The 26,469-nt window shown below is 49.6% G+C and overlaps 1 protein-coding gene across 1 annotated transcript; it reads right to left on the reverse strand.

Annotated features, from left to right (window-relative positions):
• Positions 1-1,333: 1,333 nt before the first annotated feature.
• TIMMDC1 (translocase of inner mitochondrial membrane domain containing 1) lies at positions 1,334-25,328 on the reverse strand. The gene is made up of 7 exons (XM_069760396.1): positions 25,030-25,328; positions 18,925-19,090; positions 18,754-18,842; positions 18,587-18,654; positions 3,867-3,945; positions 1,700-1,810; positions 1,334-1,616 (listed from the first exon to the last, which is right to left on the reverse strand). The coding sequence occupies exons 1-7, from the start codon at positions 25,140-25,142 to the stop codon at positions 1,484-1,486; spliced, it is 759 nt and encodes a 252-aa protein (XP_069616497.1). The 5' UTR covers positions 25,143-25,328; the 3' UTR covers positions 1,334-1,483.
• Between the last annotated feature and the right edge of the window lie 1,141 nt (positions 25,329-26,469).

Raw genomic sequence — 26,469 nt, forward strand, 5'->3', positions numbered from 1 at the left:
CTAGCAGGTACTTTTTTCGTCTTTTTTCATCTTTCTACTACATATACGTCACCTATATCGTAGATACTTACTTACTTCTCCTTGCCCCTCTCTAGCTACACGAATTTCCCCACAATACTGGTTATACTACTCCAGGGTATCCGATTTTGACTCTGGCAAATCTCTGAAGGCGCACAGGTAGCTAGATACGTTTGTTTCTACCATCGGTATCATCCATTATTTACTGATTATACACATACCGATTATTTTAACATATCTACATCTATCCATACAGCCTTTGGTACTTATACCTGTTTGCCCTGCTCTACGGCGACCACAGCTCCTGTATCACTAAGCCACACAAATTTTCTAATATTTCTGGTTGTACTCTTCCAAGGCATCCAACTATTGCTCTGTCTGGTCCCCTAAAGCACACAGGTAGTTATGTATTTTTACTCTGTATTACTTACCCATTTGTCATGTACACACTGGATGATATAGTGCATTTATATCTACCCATACAGCCATTGATATACACCTGTCGGCCCTGTATCACGGCGACTACGGCATCATTATCACTAAGGTGATGTGTAAACACTCCTATGGTGGCCAAGCTAGGCCTTTCTATGGTTGTATCTGAGGCCATACATACACCTGTCATGCAGCAACCCAGCTTACTTTTTCCATTACCCGTTACAGGTTATTTACTTCTGCATCTTGGCTGATAGTCCAGCAGCAATATTCACGTATTCAAAGGAAGGATCTACTACCTATGGGTATGCTGGACTATCTCTCCCTACCGTCTCTTCTGTCGACAATTTATCGATTGTACATTTCTCTCGCTCCATTGTTTTTTGTTCCTTGCTAGATTTCGATGATATGAGCCTAGATAGCCTCCATTTCCTTGACACTAATATGGACGTGTTTTCTGAACTGTATATATGTTTATATGTATATATGTAATTTTGTCTTGTACATAGTTATTCACGTTTATTTTATTCTATTTGTTTCAGCGATTTAGTGAACAAGGCCACGGGCTGGCCGAAACGTTTATACTTATCGCTTCACCTGAACATTTTTCTAAATAAAATTATCCACATGAATTGAATATCTTCATCGTACGAGTGCAGTGATTTTACATTATATGATTGAGAGGACCATTGGTTCCGTTCATCTGCACCGTCACCTTCAGAACTGTCGAGTGCTAGCCTTCTATACTCTCCAAGCCCACCATGTCACCCCTTGGGAGTCACAGCAGCCCTCAGGGATCAGTCCCTGTGTAGCCTTCAGAAATGGTAAACCCTGGTGGCGAGCTGACTGAAGAAGTCAGTATGACTACAAGGAGGCGCTCCAGAACATTCTCATATTTATTGTCCTCCTCGGATACAGGTGGTGAGCAGCACCGCAGCCAGATCCTACTGTCTTCCATCGGATCAATCCGGCACAGCGAGTAGGACATCCATTTTGCTGCACTTTGGCTTGTGTATAACCCCCATCCTCCTCCTCATTGCTCTGGAGTGGTAGTTCTGGATATCTGTAGTAACTGGTTAATCTTTTCCACCTCTCTCTCGGTCGGCTGCTCTCCAGTTTCTTGAATCTCCTGCGCAACAACGTCAGTGAATGCCACCCGCTCGGCCCTGGGAGAAAGAGACCAGACGGACATGTGAGCGCCACTCTCAGCATCATGCGCCGTGTGTGTACAGGTATGCAACATACGCACCACTCCTGCAGCTGGAGGTCAAGCAGCCGCTGACGTTCCTGCCGCCTCAGCTCACCCAAATCCTGTCCGGTGAGAGTCTGTAATCCAGAGATCAAGGCTCCGGCGGGAATCCTGAGGAGAGACAGATGGACATGAAAGATCAACCAATGTACAGGCTGCCACAGAAAGCCCCAATAACCGAGCCCTGAACTAATGTGGAGAAGTGCCACAGAAGTGTCATCTACTATAGAAGGTCCCACTGACCAAGTCCCGGACTAATACGGAGAGCTGCCGCAGACACACAATAGCCACCCACCACAGAAAGCCCCAATAACCGAGCCTTGAACTAATATGGAGAGCGGCCACAGAAGTGCCGCCCACTATAGAAGGTCCCAATAACCGAGCCCTGAACTAATGTGGAGAAGTGCCGCCCACTATAGAAGGTCCCACTGACCAAGTCCCGGACTAATACGGAGAGCTGCCGCAGACACACAATAGCCACCCACCACAGAAAGCCCCAATAACCGAGCCTTGAACTAATATGGAGAGCGGCCACAGAAGTGCCGCCCACTATAGAAGGTCCCAATAACCGAGCCCTGAACTAATGTGGAGAAGTGCCACAGAAGTGCCACCCACCACAGAAAGTCCCAATAACCGAGCCCTGAACTAATGTGGAGAAGTGCCACAGAAGTGCCACCCACCACAGAAAGTCCCAATAACCGAGCCCTGAACTAATGTGGAGAAGTGCCGCCCACTATAGAAGGTCCCACTGACCAAGTCCCGGACTAATACGGAGAGCTGCCACAGAAATGCCACCCACTATAGAAGGTCCCAATAACCGAGCTCTGAACTAATGTGGAGAAGTGCCACCCACTATAGAAGGTCCCACTGACCAAGCCCCGGACTAATACAGAGAGCTGCCACAGACACAGAATAGCCACCCACCACAGAAGGTCCCAGTAACCGAGCTCTGAACTAATGTGGAGAGCAGCCACAGACACAGAAGAGCCACCCACCATAGAAAGTCCCAAAGATCAAGTCCCAAACTAATACGGAGAGCTGCCACAGAAGTGCCGCCCACTATAGAAGGTCCCAATAACCGAGCCCTGAACTAATGTGGAGAAGTGCCGCCCACTATAGAAGGTCCCACTGAGCAAGTCCCGGACTAATACGGAGAGCGGCCACAGACACCGAAATGCCACCCACCAAAGAAAGTCTCAATAACCGAGCCCTGAACTAATGTGGAGAAGTGCCACAGAAATGCCACCCGCTATAGAAGGTCCCACTGACCAAGCCCCGGACTAATACGGAGAGCGGCCACAGACACTGAAATGCCACCCACCACAGAAAGCCCCAATAACCGAGCTCTGAACTAATGTGGAGAAGTGCCACAGAAATGCCACCTGCTATAGAAGGTCCCACTGACCAAGTCCCAGACTAATACGGAGAGCTGCCGCAGACACAGAATAGCCACCCACCAAAGGTGGTCCCAATAACCGAGCTCTGAACTAATGTGGAGAGCTGCCATACACAGAAATGCCACCCACCATAGAAAGTTTCAATAACCGAGCCCCTAACTAATGTGGAGAGCTGCCACAGAAGTGCCGCCCAATACAGAAAGTCGCAATGGCCGAGCCCCGAACTAATGAGGAGAGAAGCCAGACATAGAAGTGCCACCCACCATAGAAAGTCCCACTGACCAAGTCCCAAACTAATACTGAGAGCAGCCACAGAAGAGCCACCCACTATAGAAGGTCCCAATAACCGAGCCCTGAACTAATGTGGAGAGCTGCCACAGAAGTGCCGCCCACTATAGAAGGTCCCAATAACCGAGCCCTGAACTAATGTGGAGAAGTGCCACCCACTATAGAAGGTCCCACTGACCAAGCCCCGGACTAATACAGAGAGCTGCCACAGAAGTGCCGCCCAATACAGAAAGTCGCAATGGCCGAGCCCCGAACTAGTGAGAGAAGCCAGACATAGAAAAGCCACCCACCATAGAAAGTCCCACTGACCAAGTCCCAAACTAATACTGAGAGCAGCCACAGAAGAGCCACCGACTATAGAAGGTCCCAAAGACCAAGTCCTGAACTAATACGGAGAGCTGCCTTCCCTTCCACATTGTGTATTTCTGATGGTGCCCTCCTTATGTGCTTTATATTAAGTCTGCCTCAGAAGTGTCACTCACCCAAGTAACATCCCAATGACTGAGCCTCCGACCAGGCCCCGAAGCCCCAGGTTCAGCCTGAATATTCCACCAGTGACAGCTGTGAATAGGACAAAAGGAGTCACACTGTGTGCAGCCACCGCTGATACTGGTGCCACCGCTGATACTGTTCCACACAACAACTTACATGTATAGCATGTCTCCACTCGCACATATGGCCAACAACGCAGACCATCCCCGACTGGCACGTACACAAAGCCGCCCAGACCTCAGTCTCACACGTATCGGGAGGGGGGGGGGGATACACAAAACAGAGTCTCCCTCATACGTCTCATCCTTGCAGACCACCGTCTCCTCGCATGTATTGGGGGCACACAGGCCAGGGTCTCCCTCTCCTCGCATGTATTTGGGGCACCCAGACCAGGTGTGGAGACGCGGGGGTCAGTGGGTGCTCTCGTCCGATGGCCCAGCTGTCTTTAGAAAGACTGAATGGAGCAGGGCTCATACCAATGACCTCCCGCTCTATCTCTGTGGGCAGAACACTACTCAGACAACACAGGGTGGCAATTTATTGAACCACTAACAGTTATCAGCATATACTACAGTCTCAGCAAGTACACAAGATGGGGCAAATTAGAGTCTCACCTTTCTGCTGACTCACCGGGATTAGAACCTATGCGACTTTAGGGCATCCAAGACCACACCCCAACTAGTACCACTCTGCTTTTGGCGAGCACCCACAGAGAAGAGGTAGCGGCAAGTTTAGGATGCTGACCGAGCACAGCGAGGTATGCGGCCAGGTGACCTAATGGGATAGCTCACGTTGGGACAAACGACTTTGTGGGCTCAGTGTTCAGCAGTGGAGCAGATCTGTATTCCACCAGCTCGAACCGTGGTACCTGGACTGACGGCGTGCACAATCACAGCGGGAACATGAGCAGGCTTTTTTTTGTGTAATATACCCCTCAGCTCCCATTTCAGGCTATTGTGTCACACAGGATTGGGGGGAGATATGTATGGCTGTTCCCTCATTGTTCGATTGCTCAGTTAAGGCCCCTTCACATTAAGCGACGCTGCAGCGATACCGACAACGATCCGGATCGCTGCAGCGTCGCTGTTTGGTCGCTGGAGAGCTGTCACACAGACAGCTCTCCAGCGACCAACGATGCCGGTAACCAGGGTAAACATTGGGTAACTAAGCGCAGGGCCGCGCTTAGTAACCCGATGTTTACCCTGGTTACCATCCTAAAAGTAAAAAAACAAACACTACATACTTACCTACCGCTGTCTGTCCTCCAGCGCTGTGCTCTGCACTCCTCCTGTACTGGCTGTGAGCACAGCGGCCGGAAAGCAGAGCGGTGACGTCACCGCTCTGCTTTCCGGCTGACCGACGCTCACAGCCAGTGCAGGAGGAGTGCAGAGCACAGCGCTGGAGGACAGACGGCTGTAGGTAAGTATGTAGTGTTTGTTTTTTTTACTTTTAGGATGGTAACCAGGGTAAACATCGGGTTACTAAGCGCGGCCCTGCGCTTAGTTACCCGATGTTTACCCTGGTTACCAGTGAAGACATCGCTGGATCGGTGTCACACACGCCGATCCAGCGATGTCAGCAGGAGTCCAGCAACGAAATAAAGTTCTGGACTTTCCTCAGCGACCAACGATCTCCCAGCAGGGGCCTGATCGTTGGTCGCTGTCACACATAACGATTTCATTAACGATATCGTTGCTACGTCACAAAAAGCAACGATATCGTTAACAATATCGTTATCTGTGAAGGTACCTTTAGACTTCATATTTGTTCTCCAAGTTGTGCAGACAAGTACACAGCAGGTGGCTGATGCAATACGTAATCAACAGGCATTCCTCAAATTAACATACAGCAAGAGTCAATGGACAGTCTCACATGAAAAAATGTCAGAGTCGTGACATTAGCTCTGACCGAATCTGTTTTTTGATTCATTATGGATCCTATTACTGCTGACATAGAAACTGCAGCAGCTCAGTTTGGAGGTGGCAGATCTACGCACTGTCGTTTTGCAGCTCCCAAACACATCAGGTTTGGGGACCATGACTCGCAGTCAACCCTCAGTGGATCCCAAGATCATTTTGCCTGACACAGGTTCTCTGGGGGGGGGGAGGAAGGGGGGGTGGTTGAGAAGTTTGTTGCTTTCAGGGAGGCCTGTAAACTGTACTTTAGGTTACGTCCTTGTTCCTAAGGAACTGAAGAGCAATGTGTGGGGATAGTAATCTTGCTCCTTCAGGGGGTCCCACAAGCGTGAGCATTCTCTCTCCTGTTCGACTCCCAGTTGTTCCAGATTGTGGAGGATTTTTTTCTGGCGCTTTGCAATACAGTACAGACCAAAAGTTTGGACACACCTTCTCATTTAAAGATTTTTTCTGCATTTTCATGATTATGAAAATTGTACATTCACACTGAAGGCATCAAAACTATGAATTAACACATGTGGAATTATATAATTAAGAAAAAAAGTGTGAAACAACTGAAAATATGTCTTATATTGTAGGTTCTTCAAAGTAGCCACCTTTTGCTTTGATGACTGCTTTGCACACTCTTGGCATTCTCTTGATGAGCTTCAAGAGGTAGTCACCGGGAATGGTTTTCACTTCACAGGTGTGCCCTGTCAGGTTAATAAGTGGGATTTCTTGCCTTATAAATGGGGTTCGGCCCATCAGTTGTGTTGTGCAGAAGTCTGGGGTATACACAGCTGATAGTCCTACTGAATAGACTGTTAGAATTTGTATTATGGCAAGAAAAAAGCAACTAAGTAAAGAAAAACAAGTGGCCATCATTACTTTAAGAAATGAAGGTCAGTCAGTCTGAAAAATTGGGAAAACTTTGAAAGTGCCCCCAAGTGCAGTGGCAAAAACCATCAAGCGCTACAAAGAAACTGGCTCACATGAGGACCGCCCCAGGAAAGGAAGACCAAGAGTCACCTCTGCTTCTGAGGATAAGTTTATCCGAGTCACCAGCCTCAGAAATCGCAGGTTAACAGCAGCTCAGATTAGAGACCAGGTCAATGCCACACAGAGTTCTAGCAGCAGACACATCTCTACAACAACTGTTAAGAGGAGACTTTGTGCAGCAGGCCTTCATGGTAAAATACCTGCTAGGAAACCACTGCTAAGGACAGGCAACAAGAAGAAGAGACTTGTTTGGGCTAAAGAACACAAGGAATGGACATTAGACCAGTGGAAATCTGTGCTTTGGTCTGATGAGTCCAAATTTGAGATCTTTGGTTCCAACCACCGTGTCTTTGTGCGACGCAGAAAAGGTGAACGGATGGACTCTACATGCCTGGTTCCCACCGTGAAGCATGGAGGAGGAGGTGTGATGGTGTGGGGGGGCTTTGCTGGTGACACTGTTGGGGATTTATTCAAAATTGAAGGCATACTGAACCAGCATGGCTACCACAGCATCTTGCAGCGGCATGCTATTCCATCCGGTTTGCGTTTAGTTGGACCATCATTTATTTTTCAACAGGACAATGACCCCAAACACACCTCCAGGCTGTGTAAGGGCTATTTGACCAAGAAGGAGAGTGATGGGGGGCTACGCCAGATGACCTGGCCTCCACAGTCACCAGACCTGACCCCAATCGAGATGGTTTGGGGTGAGCTGGACCGCAGAGTGAAGGCAAAAGGGCCAACAAGTTCTAAGAATCTCTAGGAATTCCTTCAAGATTGTTGGAAGACCATTCCCGGTGACTACCTCTTGAAGCTCATCAAGAGAATGCCAAGAGTGTGCAAAGCAGTCATCAAAGCGAAAGGTGGCTACTTTGAAGAACCCAGAATATAAGACATAATTTCAGTTGTTTCACACTTTTTTGTTAAGTATATAATTCCACATCTGTTAATTCATAGTTTTGATGCCTTCAGTGTGAATGTACAATTTTCATATAATGAAGATACAGAAAAATCTTTAAATGAGGTGTGTCCAAACTTTTGGTCTGTACTGTATATACGATGACCCTGACTGCATGTCCTAGGCTGAATCCACTCTACATCAGCTTCAGCAGGGAGACCGGCTGGTGGAGGAGTACTGCTCAGAGTTTCGGAGGTGGTACATGGACACTAAGTAGAATGCCAGTTCTGTCAGGGACTTACAGTAAGGGTGAAGGATGCCTTAGCCCTGTACGAGACTCCAGTTTTCCTTGAGGCGGCCACGTCTTCGCCTGAGATATAAAGAAACACCCCATTGTGCGGGAGGTCCAGGGTCAGGGGAAACCTGGTCATAAGAGGAACACATGTAGGTGGGTGCAGCAACTCGTTCTGGAAAGTAGTCTGTTGTTCAACACAATGGGGGATTGTGTTTTTACTGTGGTACACAGGGCCATTTCGTGGGCATGTGTCCTTCCCGACCTCTCTGTAAACAGCAGCCGGAAAACTAAGGAGCCCGGATTGTGGAGAGGTTAGCAACCTGGGTGTACATATCACCCCTGTGGGTAGGACACAATTTTTTCTGCCTGCTGAAATCCATCTGGGCTAAAATAAGGTGGTTATTTCTGCATTCCCGGATAGTGGGGCGAGGTTTACCTTCCTCCACGTTAGGTTAGTTCAGGTCCAGGGCCTCAAACAATATACACTGTCCAGACACATAATCGCCATTGACTCCACACCCTTGAGACGGGTGTTTTACTCAAGTTTTCCGAGGGTTACATCTTCAGGTAGGGGCCATGCACTCAGAAGGTATTGACTTATGTGCAAGTGGTTCTGCCCTCACCTGTGGTTGTTGGACTACCTTGGCTCACTCTGCATAACCCTGTGGTAGATTGGCACTCGGGGGTGGTAAAGTGGAGTATTGTCAAGGACACTGGTTGGTTACCCAGCTTGCTAGGGTGGCCACCCAGTCTGTGCCAAAATACCGGTCTGATTTTGGGGATGTGTTCTCGGAGCAGGGGTGCCAAGATCTTACTCCCCATTGTCCTTATGACTGCGCCATTAATCTTGTCCCTGGGGCCAACCTGCCAAAGAGCAGACTTTATAATACCTCCAGTCCAGAGACAGGCCATGAAGGACTATATTGCGGAGAATTTGACAAAGGGTCAAATCAGACCATCCTCATCCCCCATTGTTGCAGGGTTTTTCTTTGTAAGAATTCTTTTACAATAACCGGGTTTTTTGCGGCCCTTTATTGTGGGCCTTTTTTTGCAGGCTGTATCGCCACAATTTTCAAGGTCTGCCGCAATATCGGACCCTAAAAAACTTGCGTATCACCGTTTTCCAGCTTCCCAATACTATAGGAAGAGTATTGGGAAAAAGTAAGGCGGTCCACAAAATCGGAAGTGACAGCGGTCTGTTTTTTTTGCAGCCCCATTGATTTACAATGGGGGGCCGTGTCCGTAAGCCGTGAAAAAGATTGAGCAAGCTCGATCTTTTTTCACGGCCGTAAATAGGGCCCCTCACAACCATACGCCGAGCTGTGCAATTATTGTAGCCTGTTTTTACTTCCCCATAGAAATCTATTGGGGTCGCAAAACAACGGCAAGTGTAAAAGAAGCCTGAAGAAGAAGGATGGGTGGTTACGACTGCTAGATTTCCGCAAACTTAATCAGATCCATATCTGCTCCCTCTCATCCCGGGTCTTTAATCAGATTATAGGAGGAAAATGGATTCCTAAACTGGACCTCAGGGGGGCGTATAATCTTAGTCGCATTAAGGAGGGGGATGAGTGGAAAACATCTTTGAATACGCCTGAGGGACACTATGAGAACCTGGTGATGCCATTTGGGTTGATGAATGCTCCCGCCATCTTTCAGAACTTTGCAAATGACATCTTTAGTCACCTGGTGCAGATTTGTGGTTATCTATCTGGATGACATATTAATTTATTCACCTGACCTTGAGTCACATCAGGTACATGTCAGGCAGGTCTTACAGATACTCCGAGACAAATTATAGGTCAAACCCGAGAAGTGTATGTTCTCGGTTGAGGAGATCCCTTTCCTAAGATCTGTTTTATTGTCCACTGGTTTTCGCATGGATCCGGATAAAGTCCAGGCGGTGCTAGATTGGGTTCATCCTAAAGTTTTGAAGGCGTTACACAGGTTTACTGCTGTAACTTCATCAAAAACTTTTCGGTAGTAGCCAAACCTCTGATGGATTTGACCAGGAATGGACAGATTTTTCCAAGTGATCCAGTCTGGCCAGGGAGGCATTCGATACCTTGAAGAGGTGTTTTCCATCTGCTCCGATCCTCATACAGCCTGATGTCTCTCAGCCATTTATCGTAGAGGGTAATGCGTCTGAAGTGGGGGCTGTATTGTTGAGGGGTTCTACTTGTAAAGTGTGGCGTCCATGTGCATACTATTCTAAAAAAAAAAATAAGGATTTTTGTGTTACTCACCGTAAAATCCTTTTCTCCGAGACGCTCATTGGGGGACACAGGACTGTGGGTGTATGCTTCTGCCGCCAGGAGGCTGACACTAAGTAAACTTGAAAAAAAGTTAGCTCCTCCTCCATCGTATACACCCTGACACTGGCTACCAGAGACTCCAGTTTGGTGCAAAAAGCAGTAGGAGAACAAAACACAAAAAATAATATAACAGCATAAATACAGAAAACTTATGTCTAGAAAAGATCCTACTGACTAATGTAATCAGATAAAACCAAAGCAGCCATAAGGCTACCAGGGAGGGAGCTGTGTCCCCCAATGAGCGTCTCGGAGAAAAGGATTTTACGGTGAGTAACACAAAAATCCTTATTTCTCCTTCGCCTCATTGGGGGACACAGGACAGTGGGATGTCCTAAAGCAGTCCCTGGGTGGGAAAAATAACTCACCAGTCAAAGACATCCAGATAAAGTTTGTCTATAAATGCGCCACTGCTGCTTGAAGAATCCTTCTACCCAGACTTGCATCTGCAGAGGTCTGGGAGTGGACATTATAATGTTTGACAAACGTATGCAGACTAGACCAGGTCGCAGCCTTGCAAACCTGTTCTGCTGAGGCCTGGTGCCGAACGGCCCAGGAAGCCCCCACCGCTCTTGTTGAATGAGCCTTGATTCCGGCCGGAACCGTCATGCCCATGGTGCGATAAGCCTCCTGAATGGTCGCCCTTATCCACCTGGCCAGGGTAGAATTTGAAGCAGCGCATCCCCTCCTGCGACCCTGCGGAAGGACAAATAGAGCATCTGTCTGGTGAAAAGGAGCCGTACGGGAAATATACCTCCTCAGAGCCCTTACCAGATCCAATGTATGGAGAGCTTTTTCTACACGGTGCGTAGGTGCCGGACAAAAAGAGGGCAGAACAATATCTTCATTGATGTGGAATGATGAAACAACCTTCGGCAAAAAGGACGGGGCTGGTCTGAGAACTACCTTGTCCTGATGAAATTGCAGAAAAGGGGGACGACAAGAAAGGGCTGCCAGCTCCGATACCCGTCTTATGGACGTTATGGCCACTAAAAATACGACTTTCCAAGAAAGAAACATCTTGAAGAGGCTCAAAAGGAGCGTTCTGTAAAGCCCTTAAGACCAGATTAAGGTCCCAAGCTTCCAGAGGAGTCCTATAAGGAGGGACCTTATGAGCGACTCCCTGGAAAAAAGTCCTGACCTGACGATTAGTAGCAATTTTGCGCTGAAAAAGGACCGATAAAGCCGAAATCTGCCTTTTAAGGGTACTTGGAGCAAGCCCAGAATCAAGGCCTGCTTGAAGGAAGGCTAGAATGTTTGGAACGGAAAAACGCAGAGGAGGCAGCCCGCGCTCTCTACACCAGGAAAGGAACACCTTCCAAGTGTGATAATAAATCTTGGCCGAGACGGGCTTACGTGCACTGATCATGGTATCCGCCACTTCTTGAGAAAACCCTGCCTGGGTTAAAACCCAAGATTCAACGACCAGGCCGTCAAACGTAGGACCTCTGAGTTCTGGTGGTAGATCGGCCCTTGAGATAGAAGATCCGGCCGATCGGGAGCCGCCAAGGAACCCCGGCGAGAAGTTGTACCAGGTCTGCATACCAGGTCCGTCGTGGCCAATCCGGAGCGATCAGGATGGCCGGCACTCTCTCTGATTTGATTTTCTTGATTACCCTCGGGAGCAGTGCCAGAGGAGGGAACAGATAAGAGAGATGAAACTGGTTCCAAGACAATACCAGCGCATCCACGGCGATCGCCCGGGGGTCTCGGTACCGAGAGACAAAACTGGGCACCTTGGCATTCATCTTGGACGCCATTAGATCCACGTCCGGAGTCCCCCAAAGATGGCATATCTGCAAAAATACCTCGGGATGGAGAGACCACTTCCCGGAGGCCAGACCCTGACGGCTTAGAAAATCTGCCGCCCAGTTTTCTTCGCCCGGAATGTGGATCGCTGAGATCACAGAGTGATTTCTCTCTGCCCAGAGTAGAATTTGTTTTACCTCCTGCATGGCTGCCTTGCTGCGGGTGCCCCCCTGGTGATTTATGTAGGCTACCGCTGTGGCGTTGTCCGATTGAATTCGGACAGGGCGGCCTGCCAGAAGATGGTGGATATGTAACAAGGCTAGTCGAACTGCTCGAATCTCTAAGATATTGATGGGGAGATTTGATTCCCGAGGAGACCAGCGTCCCTGAGCTGTGTGATGAAAAAACACCGCTCCCCAACCCAGGAGACTGGCATCTGTTGTAACCACTAGCCAATTGGTTGGGGGGAAGGGCTTCCCCCTGAGTAGAGATGAGCTGTTTAGCCACCAAGAGAGAGCCAGCCTGGCCTGGATAGATAACCGAAATCTGCGGTTGAGGGAGAGAGGATTTCTGTTCCACACTGATAGGATTGCTTGTTGGAGGGGTCGAAGATGAAGCTGCGCAAACGGAACCGCCTCTATAGTTGCAACCATCTTTCCTAACACGCTCATGCCAGACCGAATCGTATGAGGGCCCGGTTGTTGAAGATTCCTCACTTCCCGCCGAAGGGCTAGGACCTTGTCCTGGGGAAGGATTGATAGGGCTTGAGAGGTGTCGAAGATCATGCCTAAAAAAGAGATCTTCCGGGACGGCTGTAGGGATGACTTCCTTAAATTTACCAGCCAACCTAGACGAGAAAGGGTGTCCAGAGTGAAGCCGACATTTTCCCTGCAAGATTGAAAAGTCGGTCCCTTGATCAGCAAATCGTCTAGGTATGGCAAGACAACTATACCTCGGGAGTGCAGAATGGATACCACAGTAGATATGACTTTTGTGAACACCCTGGGAGCGGAGGCCAGCCCGAAGGGTAATGCCGTGAATTGAAAGTGTAGATTGTTTACGGCAAACCGGAGAAATCTTTGATGAGGTGGAAAGATGGGAATATGTAGATAAGCATCCTGAATGTCTACTGAGGCCAAAAACTCTCCCTTTTCCAGAGAGGCGATGACTGACCGGAGAGACTCCATCCGAAAGTGACGAACGCGGACAAACCTGTTTAAGAGTTTGAGATCTAGGATAGGCCTCACTGCTCCGTCCTTTTTGGGCACTACAAAAAGATTGGAATAAAAGCCCTGAAACCTTTCCTCCCATGGAACAGGAGAAATGACACCGCTGATACGAAGGGACTCTACGGAATTGAACAGGCTTTGACGAAGAGACTTGGACCTGGGAAGACGGGATGGAAAGAATCGGGGAGGAGGCAGCTGAACCAGCTCTATTTTGTACCCTGAAGATACGAGCTCTCCAACCCACCGGTCGTGGATTACCTGAAGCCAGACCTGGCGAAATAAAAGTAGACGTCCGCCTACTCTGTTGGAGACACCCAGAGGAGGCCTCCAGTCACTTAGCCGAAAATCTTTGAGTCCTAGATTCTCTGGATCTACTAGACTGGGGACGCATTCTTCCCCCCTGGCTAGCCATATAAGGGATCCGACCGTCTCGGTCCTGATTGGGTCGACCCTGCGCAGGAGAGCCTGATGCTGGGGCCCATCTAACATTGCGAAAGGTTCTAAAACGGGCCTGAAATTGGCGACGAAAAGGCTGTCTAGACCTCTGCTGAGGAAGAAACTTACTCTTCCCTCCTGTGGAGTCAGAAATAAGCTGATCCAGCTTCTCTCCGAACAAACGACCACCCTGATACGGTAGGGATGTAAGTGATTTTTTAGAGGTAGAATCAGCCCGCCAGGACCTTAACCAAAGGGCCCTTCTGATGGCAATAGCATTAGACGCAGCCGAAGAAGCACAATCTGCCGCATCTAGGGAGGCGTTAATCAGATAGCTACCAGCCATTGCTACCTGAGATGACATTTCTGCCAATTCTGCTGACAAATTACCTTCTTGGAGAGCCTTTGATAACAACTCTGACCAAGATATCATAGCCCTGGCAACCCAAGTTGCTGCAAAGAAAGGAAAAAGTGCCGAACTTGAGGCCTCAAAGACGGAACGAGCCAAGCTCTCTATAAGACGATCCGTAGGATCCTTAATCGATGAGCCATTAGGGAGAGATAGCAATGTGTTAGAGGCTAAACGGGACACTGGAGGATCTACAGAAGGATTTTCTGCCCAATTACTACAAAGTTCCGAAGCAAAGGGATACCTAGCCTTCAGAGCTCTTTGCCCTGAAAAACGCTTGTCCGGGTGCTCCCGGTTGCGTCGAATCAGGTCCTCAAACTCAGGGTGAGAGGAAAAGACCCTATGGGCCCGTATAGCCCGCTTAAATGAGACTTTATGATCAGAGGATAAGGCGAGCTCGTCCTCTATCCCCAAAGACTGATTGACAGCCTCAATTAGGCTATCTACCGACTCCTGAAACCCAGGTTTCTCAAAATTAAGAGACCCTTCCGACTCGTAGTCAGTCTCAACTTCCCCGCTTTCTGCAGGGGAAGGAGAGCGAGATACGGAACTCCAGGATGCGGAAGCACCTGAGTGCCTGGACGACGCTTTGCGAATCCGCTTTCCATGCGTCTGCCTAGTGAGAGCGCGGCCCCTACAGGCCGAAGACTCCTGAAACCCCGAGGCCCTCTCCGAGACAGGTGGACTACCGGCCCTGACTGCCGGGGTCTGCAGAGATTTGATCGCTTCAGTAAGGGACGCCATGGATTGCGACAAGGACGTGACCCATTCCGGCAGAGCTGCCCCAGCATCTGCTTGAGGGACCGGAGCCGGAGAGACTACTGGAGAACTGACGGGGGGGGGGGGGGGGGGGGGGGCTCCTGGGCACGTTCAGAGTCACAGGCCTCGCAGAGGCGATTACTTTGGGCGTGCGGAAAAGGGGCACGACAAGATACACAACTGGTAAAAAGAACCGGGTGAGTCTTAACCCTTTTAGACATAATGATCCGTAAAGCTATACCCAGGGCCAGAGACTTGGACAAAAAGAATGCTTCAGCCAGATGGAGGGAGAAGCACTTACCCCAGTCCTGTGTCCCCTCGAGTACCGTGATGGATCCTGAAAGCACGATGCGGAGCCCAAATGCGCTGTCTTATATGCACAGCAGGCCTTAGGGGGGAGGGACCGCCAAACGATGCTGCGGCCTGGAGCAGGCCCGAAGCCGGGGCCTCAATTTTTCCCCCTCAGAGAGAGGAGAAGCCGGAACCGGAAGTGACGCGCCGGAGGGGGCGGAGCCTCACAGCGCGGTATGCTGGACGGAAGTCCCGGGCTCCAGGAAGCTGCCCCACGCCCGCAGGAAGCCAGGCAGGGCTGAAGCCTCTGGGGGGACAGCGGCGCCGATCATACCCGCAGCGCCGCTCCTAATGCTGCGGCGCCGCCCGGATCACGCTGCAGCGCCGCTGTCCTAACGCCGCAGCGCCGGATCACGCTGCAGTGCCGCTGTCCTAACGCCGCAGCGCCGGATCACGCTGCAGCGCCGCTGTCCTAACGCCGCAGTGCCGGATCACGCCGCAGCGCCGGATCACGCTGCAGCGTCGCTGTCCTAACGCCGCAGCGCCGGATCATGCTGCAGCGCCGGCCCAGCTCACACCGCCCAAGAAGGAAACAGCGCCGGCCTCAGCAAAGCCAAAAAGGCACCGCACTCCCGGAGGACGCAGCAGCAGGTAATGCCAGGAGCCCCCCTTGTCACACCGCACTCAGCGAGGGGTAGAACAAATGACGGTGAAGGAACCCTATCTCCATTATCCCCAGGATAAGGAGAGGGACCGTCCACCACCCCAGCTAACACCACCGCGCAGGGGTGTAGAAATCAGGGGGGAACACACGGACATCTACAGGCACCTGTACAGCCTGGAGTCTAGCTACCTCAGGGTGGTCAGGGCCAAGTCTGGTGCAGGATCCCACGTAGCGGGAAAGGATACGTGGAGAAACAACGCACGTACTTGCCCGTTAATGGTTTGGGGAGATCGGACCCTCAAAAAGGTCCGTCGCCCCTTCAATCCAAAGATGTTGAAAATCGGGTCCAAAGATCCAGGACCCAGAGATGTGCCTCCTTGAGACACTAAGCATAAACTGGAGTCTCTGGTAGCCAGTGTCAGGGTGTATACGATGGAGGAGGAGCTAACTTTTTTTCAAGTTTACTTAGTGTCAGCCTCCTGGCGGCAGAAGCATACACCCACTGTCACACACTGTCCTGTGTCCCCCAGTGAGGTGAAGGAGAAAAAAAAAAAAAAAACCTCATCTGCAAAGAGAAATTATGACATTGGTAACAGGGAACTTTTGACAATCAAATGGGCATTTGAAGAGTGGCGCCATTTTTTTTTGGAGGGGGCAGTTCATCCAGTTATGACAATCACGATCATAAGAATCTCATATCTAGAGTCTGCAAAACATCTAACCCCTCGACAGGCATTGTTCGTCATTAGATTTAACTTTTTAGTTACATATAGGCCGGGGAACAAGAACATTAAGGCGGATGCCTTATCTCATTGTTTTCCTGGGGGTGGAAATCAGTGTGAACCGGTTCCTATACTACAAAAAGGGGCGATTATAGCGTCTATATGCTCCGATCTGGAAAGAGAGGTTGTTGGCGCTCAGGGGTACGCCCCCGCTACCTGGCCACTTGGTAAACTGTTTGTTCCTATGAATCTCTGTCTGAGAGTTCTTAGCGAACATCACGATTCAGTCTTGGCCGGACATCCTGGTAATAAAGCCACCACTTCTTACTCAGAGTTTTTGGTGGTCAGGTGTTCATCAGGATGTCTGGGAGGATGTAGTCGTGCGGTGTCTGTGCGCATTCTAAGACCTCTCGCACTTGTCTATCTGGTTCTTTCCCAATAGACCTTGGACTCATTTAGCGGTCGATTTTATCTCTGATCTACCCGTGCCAGCAGGTAATACTGTTATCTTCTTGGTGTTGGACAGATTCAGTAAGATGTCGTTTTGTTTTGCGCTACCCGCTTTACTTTATTCAAAGCCCTTGGTGCAAATTTTCATCGAAGAGATTGTAAAATTACATGGGATCCCTACCGATGGTTTCTGATCAAAGGGCGCAGTTTATTTCCAAATTTTGGAGGTCGCTTTGCACCCGTCTGGGGATCCATCTGTCGCTCTCTTCAGCATTTCTAACTCAGTCTAATGAGCAAACTGAACGGGTTAACCAGAATCTGTAGAATTATCTTAGGTGTTTTGTTACCTACTTACCGTTAGCCGAATTCATGGTAAATAATCGTTGTCATGAGTCTACTGGTAAGGCCCAGTTCCTCAAGGAATGCAGGCTTCATTCTCATTTCAGGTCATTTATTAGGAATTGCTCTTCTACAATACCCGAGGAAGAACGGTTTCATCAGTTATATCTGTGTGACAAGGGGTTCTTGATCATTTTAGGAAGATGGGGTCCAAATATAAGAGAGCGGCTCATTGGAGACGTTTGGTGGGTCCAGACGTGTGTGTTGGTGACTTGGTGTAGATGTCCTCGAGGAACATTAAGTTGAAGGTTACATCTTGGAAACTGGGTCCCAGGTTTATCGGTCCTTATAAGATTGTGGCCATTGTCAATCGCGTAGCATTCCGCCTTGCTTTGACGCTTACTTTCAGGATCCATAATGTGTTTCATCGATCTCTACTCAAAAACTACGCTGTGACCTCTGTACCATCACCGCTACCGCCATCTCCAATCATTGTGGATGGATTTTTGGAATTTCAAGTAACCAAGATCGTTGATTCTCGCTTAGTTCATCGGTCACTTCCGTATCTGGTACACTGGAAGGAATATGGTCCAGAAGAGAGGACTTGGGTACCAGCAGCCAAGCTGATCCGGTCTTTTCACATGACACACCCTGATAAACCCGGTTCTGAGGTTCCAGAGGTCCCTCGTAGAATGGTGACGTACTGTCATGGGGTTACCGCGACAGAGTGGAGCCAGAAGAGGTTTTAAGTTTGTGATAATTCCCTACTTCGGTTTAACTCCATCCTCCACTCCCCGGTATTTACCACTGTTGTTCATATATGTACATTTGTATGTTTGGTATTTTCCGTTACCTCTGTTCGTATTACCTTGTTACTCTGCTTGGTGTCTTACGGTACACTACTACTCCCCTCTTCCCTGGGTGGGGGAAGGGTACAGACGGAGGGCGGATTCAGGAAATAAGGCAAGGTACGTGGCCACAGTGTCTTCACAATCAGAAGTAATCCTAGGAACAGGGCCACAGTGTCTTCACAATCAGAAGTAATCCGGGGAACAGGGCGAGCTAGGGCGACACCTGAGTTAGGCACAGGGAAGGAGCCCCCGATCCCAGGACATCTGACAACAGAGCCGTGACACAGGGTTTCCTCATACGTCTCTCATCATTGCAGACCACCCTTTCCTTCACCCTTCACACGTATCGGGGGCACACAAACCATGGTCTCCCTCATATGTCTCGCCCTCGCAGACCACTCTCTCCTCCTCACCTCCGGCTGCAGCGAAGTTGCTGACCACCACTTTGTCACGGTACGCAGCGAGGCTGGCGTTGGTTAAGCTGTGGAGCACAAGTCATGGTTGTTGAGTGAGGGGCATACGTGAAGAGGCTCGGCTGCACAGAGATGACTTTAGGGATAAGCACCGAGTGGTCACTTACTTAAAGATGCTGACAAAAGCGGCAACTCTCCATCCCCAACGAAATCCGTACCGAAGAAAGCTCCGGATGGCGGCATTATGTATTGACCTCTGCGGAGACACAGAAATGCAGTAATGTGATGAGCTGACCTGACAAATAAAGCACCGCCATTATAAGCCTCATGAACCTCACCACAGCCTCTATCCGGTGACGATAAACCTCTGCCTGGCTGTGCTTTATATAATGCTCCCGGCTGAAGCGAGCTGCTGGTACACCGCCATACACCATGCCAATCATTGCCCCGGTCAGCGCGCTCTTCCCCATGAACTCCACCTCCGGCGAGAACTCACCGTGCTCACTGCAAGAAAGCGAGCAAAGCCTGAGACCGTGGTCCAGGGGTAACGGAGGAGGAGGATGAGGGCGAAGAAAAGGGGGAGCAAAAGGAGAACGAGGAAGAATATGATAAAGAGGAGAATGAGGGCGACAACGGAGGAGGGCAGACGAGGGCGACAACGGAGGAGGAAGACGAGGGCGACAATGGAAGATGAAGATGAGGGAGACAACGGAAGATGAAGATGAGGGAGACAACGGAGGAGGAAGACGACGACAAAGGAGGGCGACAACGGAGGAGGACAAGGGTGACAACAGAGGAGGAAGACGAGGGAGACAACGGAGGAGGAAGACGACGACAAAGGAGGAGGGCGACAACGGAGGAGGACAATGGTGACAACAGAGGAGGATGACAACAATTTTTTACATATTGCATAGAATATTATGAGGTTAGAAAAAAATTTACTTTGAGCAAAATTATGTCGTTGGCAGCGGCTGCGCAGTGTCATGTATGTCTCACCGACGGATGCTACTGCGTAATCACTGCTGCCATTTTGTTGGAGGAAAAAAAAATTGGCCGCAGCAAAATGGTGCCCATCAGTGTAATCAGTATAATGGCACCGACCTGACACTGTCTGTAGTCACTGATCACAATCCTGATCACAGGTATCAGTGTAATCAGTATAACGGCACCGACCTGACACTGTCTGTAATCACTGAGCACAATCCTGATCACAGGTATCAGTGTAATCAGTATAACGGCCCCGACCTGATACTGTCTGTAGTCACTGAGCACAATCCTGATCACAGGTATCTGTGTAATCAGTATAACGGCACCGAACTAACACTGTAGTCACTGAGCACAATCCTTATCACAGGTATCAGTGTAATCAGTATAACGGCACCGACCTGACACTGTAGTCACTGAGCACAATCCTGATCACAGGCATCAGTGTAATCAGTATAACGGCACCGACCTGACACTGCCTGTAGTCACTGAGCACAATCCTGATCACAGGCATCAGTGTAATCAGTATAACGGCACCGACCTGACACTGTAGTCACTGAGCACAATCCTGATCACAGGCATCAGTGTAATCAGTATAACGGCACCGACCTGACACTGCCTGTAGTCACTGAGCACAATCCTGATCACAGGCATCAGTGTAATCAGTATAACGGCACCGACCTGACACTGCCTGTAGTCACTGAGCACAATCCTGATCACAGGTATCAGTGTAATCAGTATAACGGCACCGACCTGACACTGCCTGTAGTCACTGAGCACAATCCTGATCACAGGTATCAGTGTAATCAGTATAACGGCACCGACCTGACACTGTAGTCACTGAGCACAATCCTGATCACAGGCATCAGTGTAATCAGTATAACGGCACCGACCTGACACTGTGTAGTCACTGAGCACAATCCTGATCACAGGTATCAGTGTAATCAGTGTCTGTAGTCACTGAGCACAATCCTGATCACAGGTATCAGTGTAATCAGTATAACGGCACCGACCTGACACTGTCTGTAGTCACTGAGCACAATCCTGATCACAGGTATCAGTGTAATCAGTATAATGGCACAGACCTGACACTGCCTGTAGTCACTGAACACAATCCTGATCACAGGTATCAGTATAACGGCCCCGACCTGACACTGTCTGAAGTCACTGAGCACAATCCTGATCACAGGTATCAGTGTAATCAGTATAACGGCCCGGACCTGACACTGTCTGTAGTCACTGAGCACAATCCTGATCACAGGTATCAGTGTAATCAGTATAACGGCACCGACCTGACACTGTCTGTAGTCACTGAGCACAATCCTGATCACAGGTATCAGTGTAATCAGTATAATGGCACAGACCTGACACTGCCTGTAGTCACTGAACACAATCCTGATCACAGGTATCAGTATAACGGCCCCGACCTGACACTGTCTGTAGTCACTGAGCACAATCCTGATCACAGGTATCAGTGTAATCAGTATAACAGTGCCGACCTGACACTGTCTGAAGTCACTGAGCACAATCCTGATCACAGGTATCAGTGTAATCAGTATAACGGCACCGACCTGACACTGTCTGTAATCACTGAGCACAATCCTGATCACAGGTATCATTGTAATCAGTATAACGGCACCGACCTGACACTGTCTGTAGTCACTGAGCACAATCCTGATCACAGGTATCAGTGTAATCAGTATAATGGCACCGACCTGACACTGTCTGTAGTCACTGAGCACAATCCTGATCACAGGTATCAGTGTAATCAGTATAACGGCACCGACCTGACACTGTCTGTAATCACTGAGCACAATCCTGATCACAGGTATCATTGTAATCAGTATAACGACACCGACCTGACACTGTCTGTAGTCACTGAGCACAGTGCTGATCACAGGTATCAGTGTAATCAGTATAACGGCACCGACCTGACACTGTCTGTAGTCACTGAGCACAATCCTGATCACAGGTATCAGTGTAATCAGTATAACGGCACCGACCTGACACTGTCTGTAGTCACTGAGCACAATGCTGATCACAGGTATCAGTGTAATCAGTATAACGGCGCTGACCTGACACTGTCTGTAGTCACTGAGCACAATCCTGATCACAGGTATCAGTGTAATCAGTATAACGGCGCCGACCTGACAATGTCTGTAGTCAGTGAGCACAATCCTGATCACAGGTATCAGTGTAATCAGTATAACGGCACTGACCTGTCACTGTCTGTAGTCAGTGAGCACAATCCTGATCACAGGTATCAGTGTAATCAGTATAACGGCACTGACCTGTCACTGTCTGTAGTCACTGAGCACAATCCTGATCACAGGTATCAGTGTAATCAGTATAACGGCACTGACCTGAGACTGTCTGTAGTCACTGAGCACAATCCTGATCACAGTTATCAGTGTAATCAGTATAACGGCACCGACCTGACACTGTCTGTAGTCAGTGAGCACAATCCTGATCACAGGTATCAGTGTAATCAGTATAACGGCACCGGCCTGACACTGTAGTTACTGAGCACAATCCTGATCATAGGTATCAGTGTAATCAGTATAACGGCTCCGACCTGACACTGTCTGTAGTCACTCAGCACAATCCTGATCACAGGTATCAGTGTAATCAGTATAACGGCACCGACCTGACACTGTCTGTAATCACTGAGCACAATCCTGATCACAGGTATCAGTGTAATCAGTATAACGGCACCGACCTGACACTGTCTGTAGTCACTCAGCACAATCCTGATCACAGGTATCAGTGTAATCAGTATAACGGCACCGACCTGACACTGTCTGTAGTCACTGAGCACAATCCTGATCACAGGTATCGGTGTAATCAGTATAACGGCACCGACCTGACACTGTCTGTAATCACTGAGCACAATCCTGATCACAGGTATCGGTGTAATCAGTATAACGGCACTGACCTGACACTGTCTGTAGTCACTGAGCACAATCCTGATCACAGGTATCAGTGTAATCAGTATAACGGCACCGACCTGACACTGTCTGTAGTCACTGAGCACAATCCTCATCACAGGAATCAGTGTAATCAGTATAACGGCACCGACCTGACACTGTCTGTAGTCACTGAGCACAATCCTGATCACAGGTATCAGTATAACGGCCCCGACCTGACACTGTCTGTAGTCACTGAGCACAATCCTGATCACAGGTATTAGTGTAATCAGTATAACGGCACCGACCTGACACTGTCTGTAGTCACTGAGCACAATCCTGATCACAGGTATCAGTGTAATCAGTATAACGGCACCGACCTGACACTGTAATCACTGATCACAATCCTGATCACAGGTATCAGTGTAATCAGTATAACGGCACCGACCTGACACTGTCTGTAGTCACTGAGCACAATCCTGATCACAGGTATCAGTGTAATCAGTATAACGGCACCGACCTGACACTGTCTGTAGTCACTGAGCACAATCCTGATCACAGGTATCGGTGTAATCAGTATAACAGCACCGACCTGACACTGTCTGTAGTTACTGAGCACAATCCTGATCACAGGTATCAGTGTAATCAGTATAACAGCACCGACCTGACACTGTCTGTAGTTACTGAGCACAATCCTGATCACAGGTATCAGTGTAATCAGTATAACGGCACCGACCTGACACTGTCTGTAGTCACTGAGCACAATCCTGATCACAGGTATCAGTGTAATCAGTATAACGGCACCGACCTGACACTGTAATCACTGATCACAATCCTGATCACAGGTATCAGTGTAATCAGTATAACGGCACCGACCTGACACTGTCTGTAGTCACTGAGCACAATCCTGATCACAGGTATCAGTGTAATCAGTATAACGGCACCGACCTGACACTGTCTGTAGTCACTGAGCACAATCCTGATCACAGGTATCGGTGTAATCAGTATAACAGCACCGACCTGACACTGTCTGTAGTTACTGAGCACAATCCTGATCACAGGTATCAGTGTAATCAGTATAACAGCACCGACCTGACACTGTCTGTAGTCACTGAGCACAATCCTGATCACAGGTATCAGTGTAATCAGTATAACAGCACCGACCTGACACTGTCTGTAGTCACTGAGCACAATCCTGCTGACAGGTATCAGTGTAATCAGTATAACGGCACCAACCTGACACTGTAGTCACTGAGCACAATCCTGATCACAGGTATCAGTGTAATCAGTATAACGGCACCGACCTGACACTGTCTGTAGTCACTGAGCACGATCCTGATCCCAGGTATCAGTGTAATCAGTATAACGGCACCGACCTGACACTGACTGTAGTCACTGAGCACAATCCTGATCACAGGTATCAGTGTAATCAGTATAACGGCACCGACCTGACACTGACTGTAGTCACTGAGCACAATCCTGATCACAGGTATCAGTGTAATCAGTATAACAGCACCGACCTGACACTGTCTGTAGTCACTGAGCACAATCCTGATCACAGGTATCAGTGTAATCAGTATAACGGCACTGACCTGACACTGTCTGTAGTCACTGAGCACAATCCTGATCACAGGTATCAGTGTAATCAGTATAACGGCACCGACCTGACACTGTCTGTAGTCACTGAGCACAATCCTGATCACAGGTATCAGTGTAATCAGTATAACGGCACCGACCTGACACTGTCTGTAGTCACTGAGCACAATCCTGATCACAGGTATCAGTGTAATCAGTATAACGGCACCGACCTGACACTGTCTGTAGTCACTGAGCACAATCCTGATCACAGGTATCAGTGTAATCAGTATAACGGCACCGACCTGACACTGTCTGTAGTCACTGAGCACAATCCTGATCACAGGTATCAGTGTAATCAGTATAACGGCACCGACCTGACACTGTCTGTAGTCACTGAGCACAATCCTGATCACAGGTATCAGTGTAATCAGTATAACGGCACCGACCTGACACTGTCTGTAGTCACTGAGCACAATCCTGATCACAGGTATCGGTGTAATCAGTATAACGGCCCCGACCTGACACTGTCTGTAGTCACTCAGCACAATCCTGATCACAGGTATCGGTGTAATCAGTATAACGGCACCGACCTGACACTGTCTGTAGTCACTGAGCACAATCCTGATCACAGGTATCAGTGTAATCAGTATAACGGCACCGACCTGACACTGTCTGTAGTCACTGAGCACAATCCTGATCACAGGTATCGGTGTAATCAGTATAACGGCACCGACCTGACACTGTCTGTAGTCACTGAGCACAATCCTGATCACAGGTATCAGTGTAATCAGTATAACAGCACAGACCTGACACTGTCTGTAGTCACTGAGCACAATCCTGATCACAGGTCACTTTCAGGAAGGAGGGGCGTGCTGTCTTGGGCACGCCTGATTAGCTGCAGTGAGGATGACGTCACACGTTCACCTGCAGAGCTCCGCCCCCGCGCAGCGCCCCCTGCAGTCCGGTTGCACTTACTTCCGTCGGTACAGTTCCCGGACCCGATCCCAGCCGCTCGTTATTGGCTCCCGACCGCGGAATCCAGAGGGGAAGGAGGAGCCGGGAATCTCCGGGGGGCCGCCGTCCGCCATCACTGGATAAATCAGATCACCGAGCGTGCGCCGCCTGCAGGGAACATGACAGCACTGCAGCTTGTACAGACACCGGCACAGCACAGTGTGACACACGGTAATGTCACCGGCCTCCGAGCTGCGGGAGGTCACCAGAAGCCGGGCGCCGCCATGTTCCTGACGTCACCAGCAGCAGCTACGTCACATGACCGCAACCTCCGAGAATGAGGGATGTCGCTGTCAGCGCAGCGCCATCTTATTGGTGGGCGGACATCAGCAGCCAATCAGTGAGCGCGCACTCTGCGGCCCAGCGCCCTCTGTCTGCACGGAGGAGAACTGTCACCAGAAGGCAGGAGGGCGGCACAGCGGCCTCTACTGTCCGGAGGTCTGCAGCCAGGAGGACCCCTGTAATAGTGACCCCCCTGTAATAGTGACCGAGCCCCCTGTAATAGTGACCCCCCTGTAATAGTGACCCCCCCTGTAATAGTGACCGACCCCCCTGTAATAGTGACCGAGCCCCCTGTAATAGTGACCGACCCCCCTGTAATAGTGACCGACCCCCCTGTAATAGTGACCGACCCCCCTGTAATAGTGACCCCCCTGTAATAGTGACCGAGCCCCCTGTAATAGTGACCCCCCCTATAATAGTGACCGACCCCCCTGTAATAGTGACCGACCCCTCTGTAATAGTGACTCCCCCTATAATAGTGACCGACCCCCCTGTAATAGTGACCGACCCCCCTGTAATAGTGACCGACCCCCCTGTAATAGTGACCGACCCCCCTGTAATAGTGACCCCCCCTATAATAGTGACCGACCCCCCTGTAATAGTGACCGACCCCCCTGTAATAGTGACCGACCCCCCTGTAATAGTGACCGACCCCCCTGTAATAGTGACTCCCCCTGTAATAGTGACCCCCCTGTAATAGTGACCGACCCCCCTGTAATAGTGACCCCCCCTGTAATAGTGACCCCCCTGTAATAGTGACCGACCCCCCTGTAATAGTGACCGACCCCCCTGTAATAGTGACTCCCCCTGTAATAGTGACCCCCCTGTAATAGTGACCGAGCCCCCTGTAATAGTGACCCCCCTGTAATAGTGACCCCCCCTGTAATAGTGACCGACCCCCCTGTAATAGTGACCGACCCCCCTGTAATAGTGACCCCCCCTGTAATAGTGACCGACCCCCTGTAATAGTGACCGAGCCCCCTGTAATAGTGACCGAGCCCCCTGTAATAGTGACCGACCCCTCTGTAATAGTGACTCCCCCTGTAATAGTGACCCCCCCTGTAATAGTGACCGACCCCCCTGTAATAGTGACCGACCCCCCTGTAATAGTGACCGACC

Source organism: Ranitomeya imitator, chromosome 3 (genome assembly GCF_032444005.1).
Source record: "Ranitomeya imitator isolate aRanImi1 chromosome 3, aRanImi1.pri, whole genome shotgun sequence".
In the NCBI taxonomy this organism is placed as follows: domain Eukaryota; kingdom Metazoa; phylum Chordata; class Amphibia; order Anura; family Dendrobatidae; genus Ranitomeya; species Ranitomeya imitator.

Excerpts from the sequence above, each read along its gene's own strand:
- TIMMDC1 (XM_069760396.1), bottom strand. The coding sequence starts at position 25,142 with ATGGCGGACGGCGGCCCCCCGGAGATTCCCGGCTCCTCCTTCCCCTCT. Across the intron at positions 3,946-18,586 it reads CAACTTCGCTGCAGCCGGAG|CTGTCACTGGTGGAATATTC; the intron begins GTGAGGAGGAGA and ends TCCTATTCACAG. Across the intron at positions 1,811-3,866 it reads GTCATTGGGATGTTACTTGG|GATTCCCGCCGGAGCCTTGA; the intron begins GTGAGTGACACT and ends GTCTCTCCTCAG.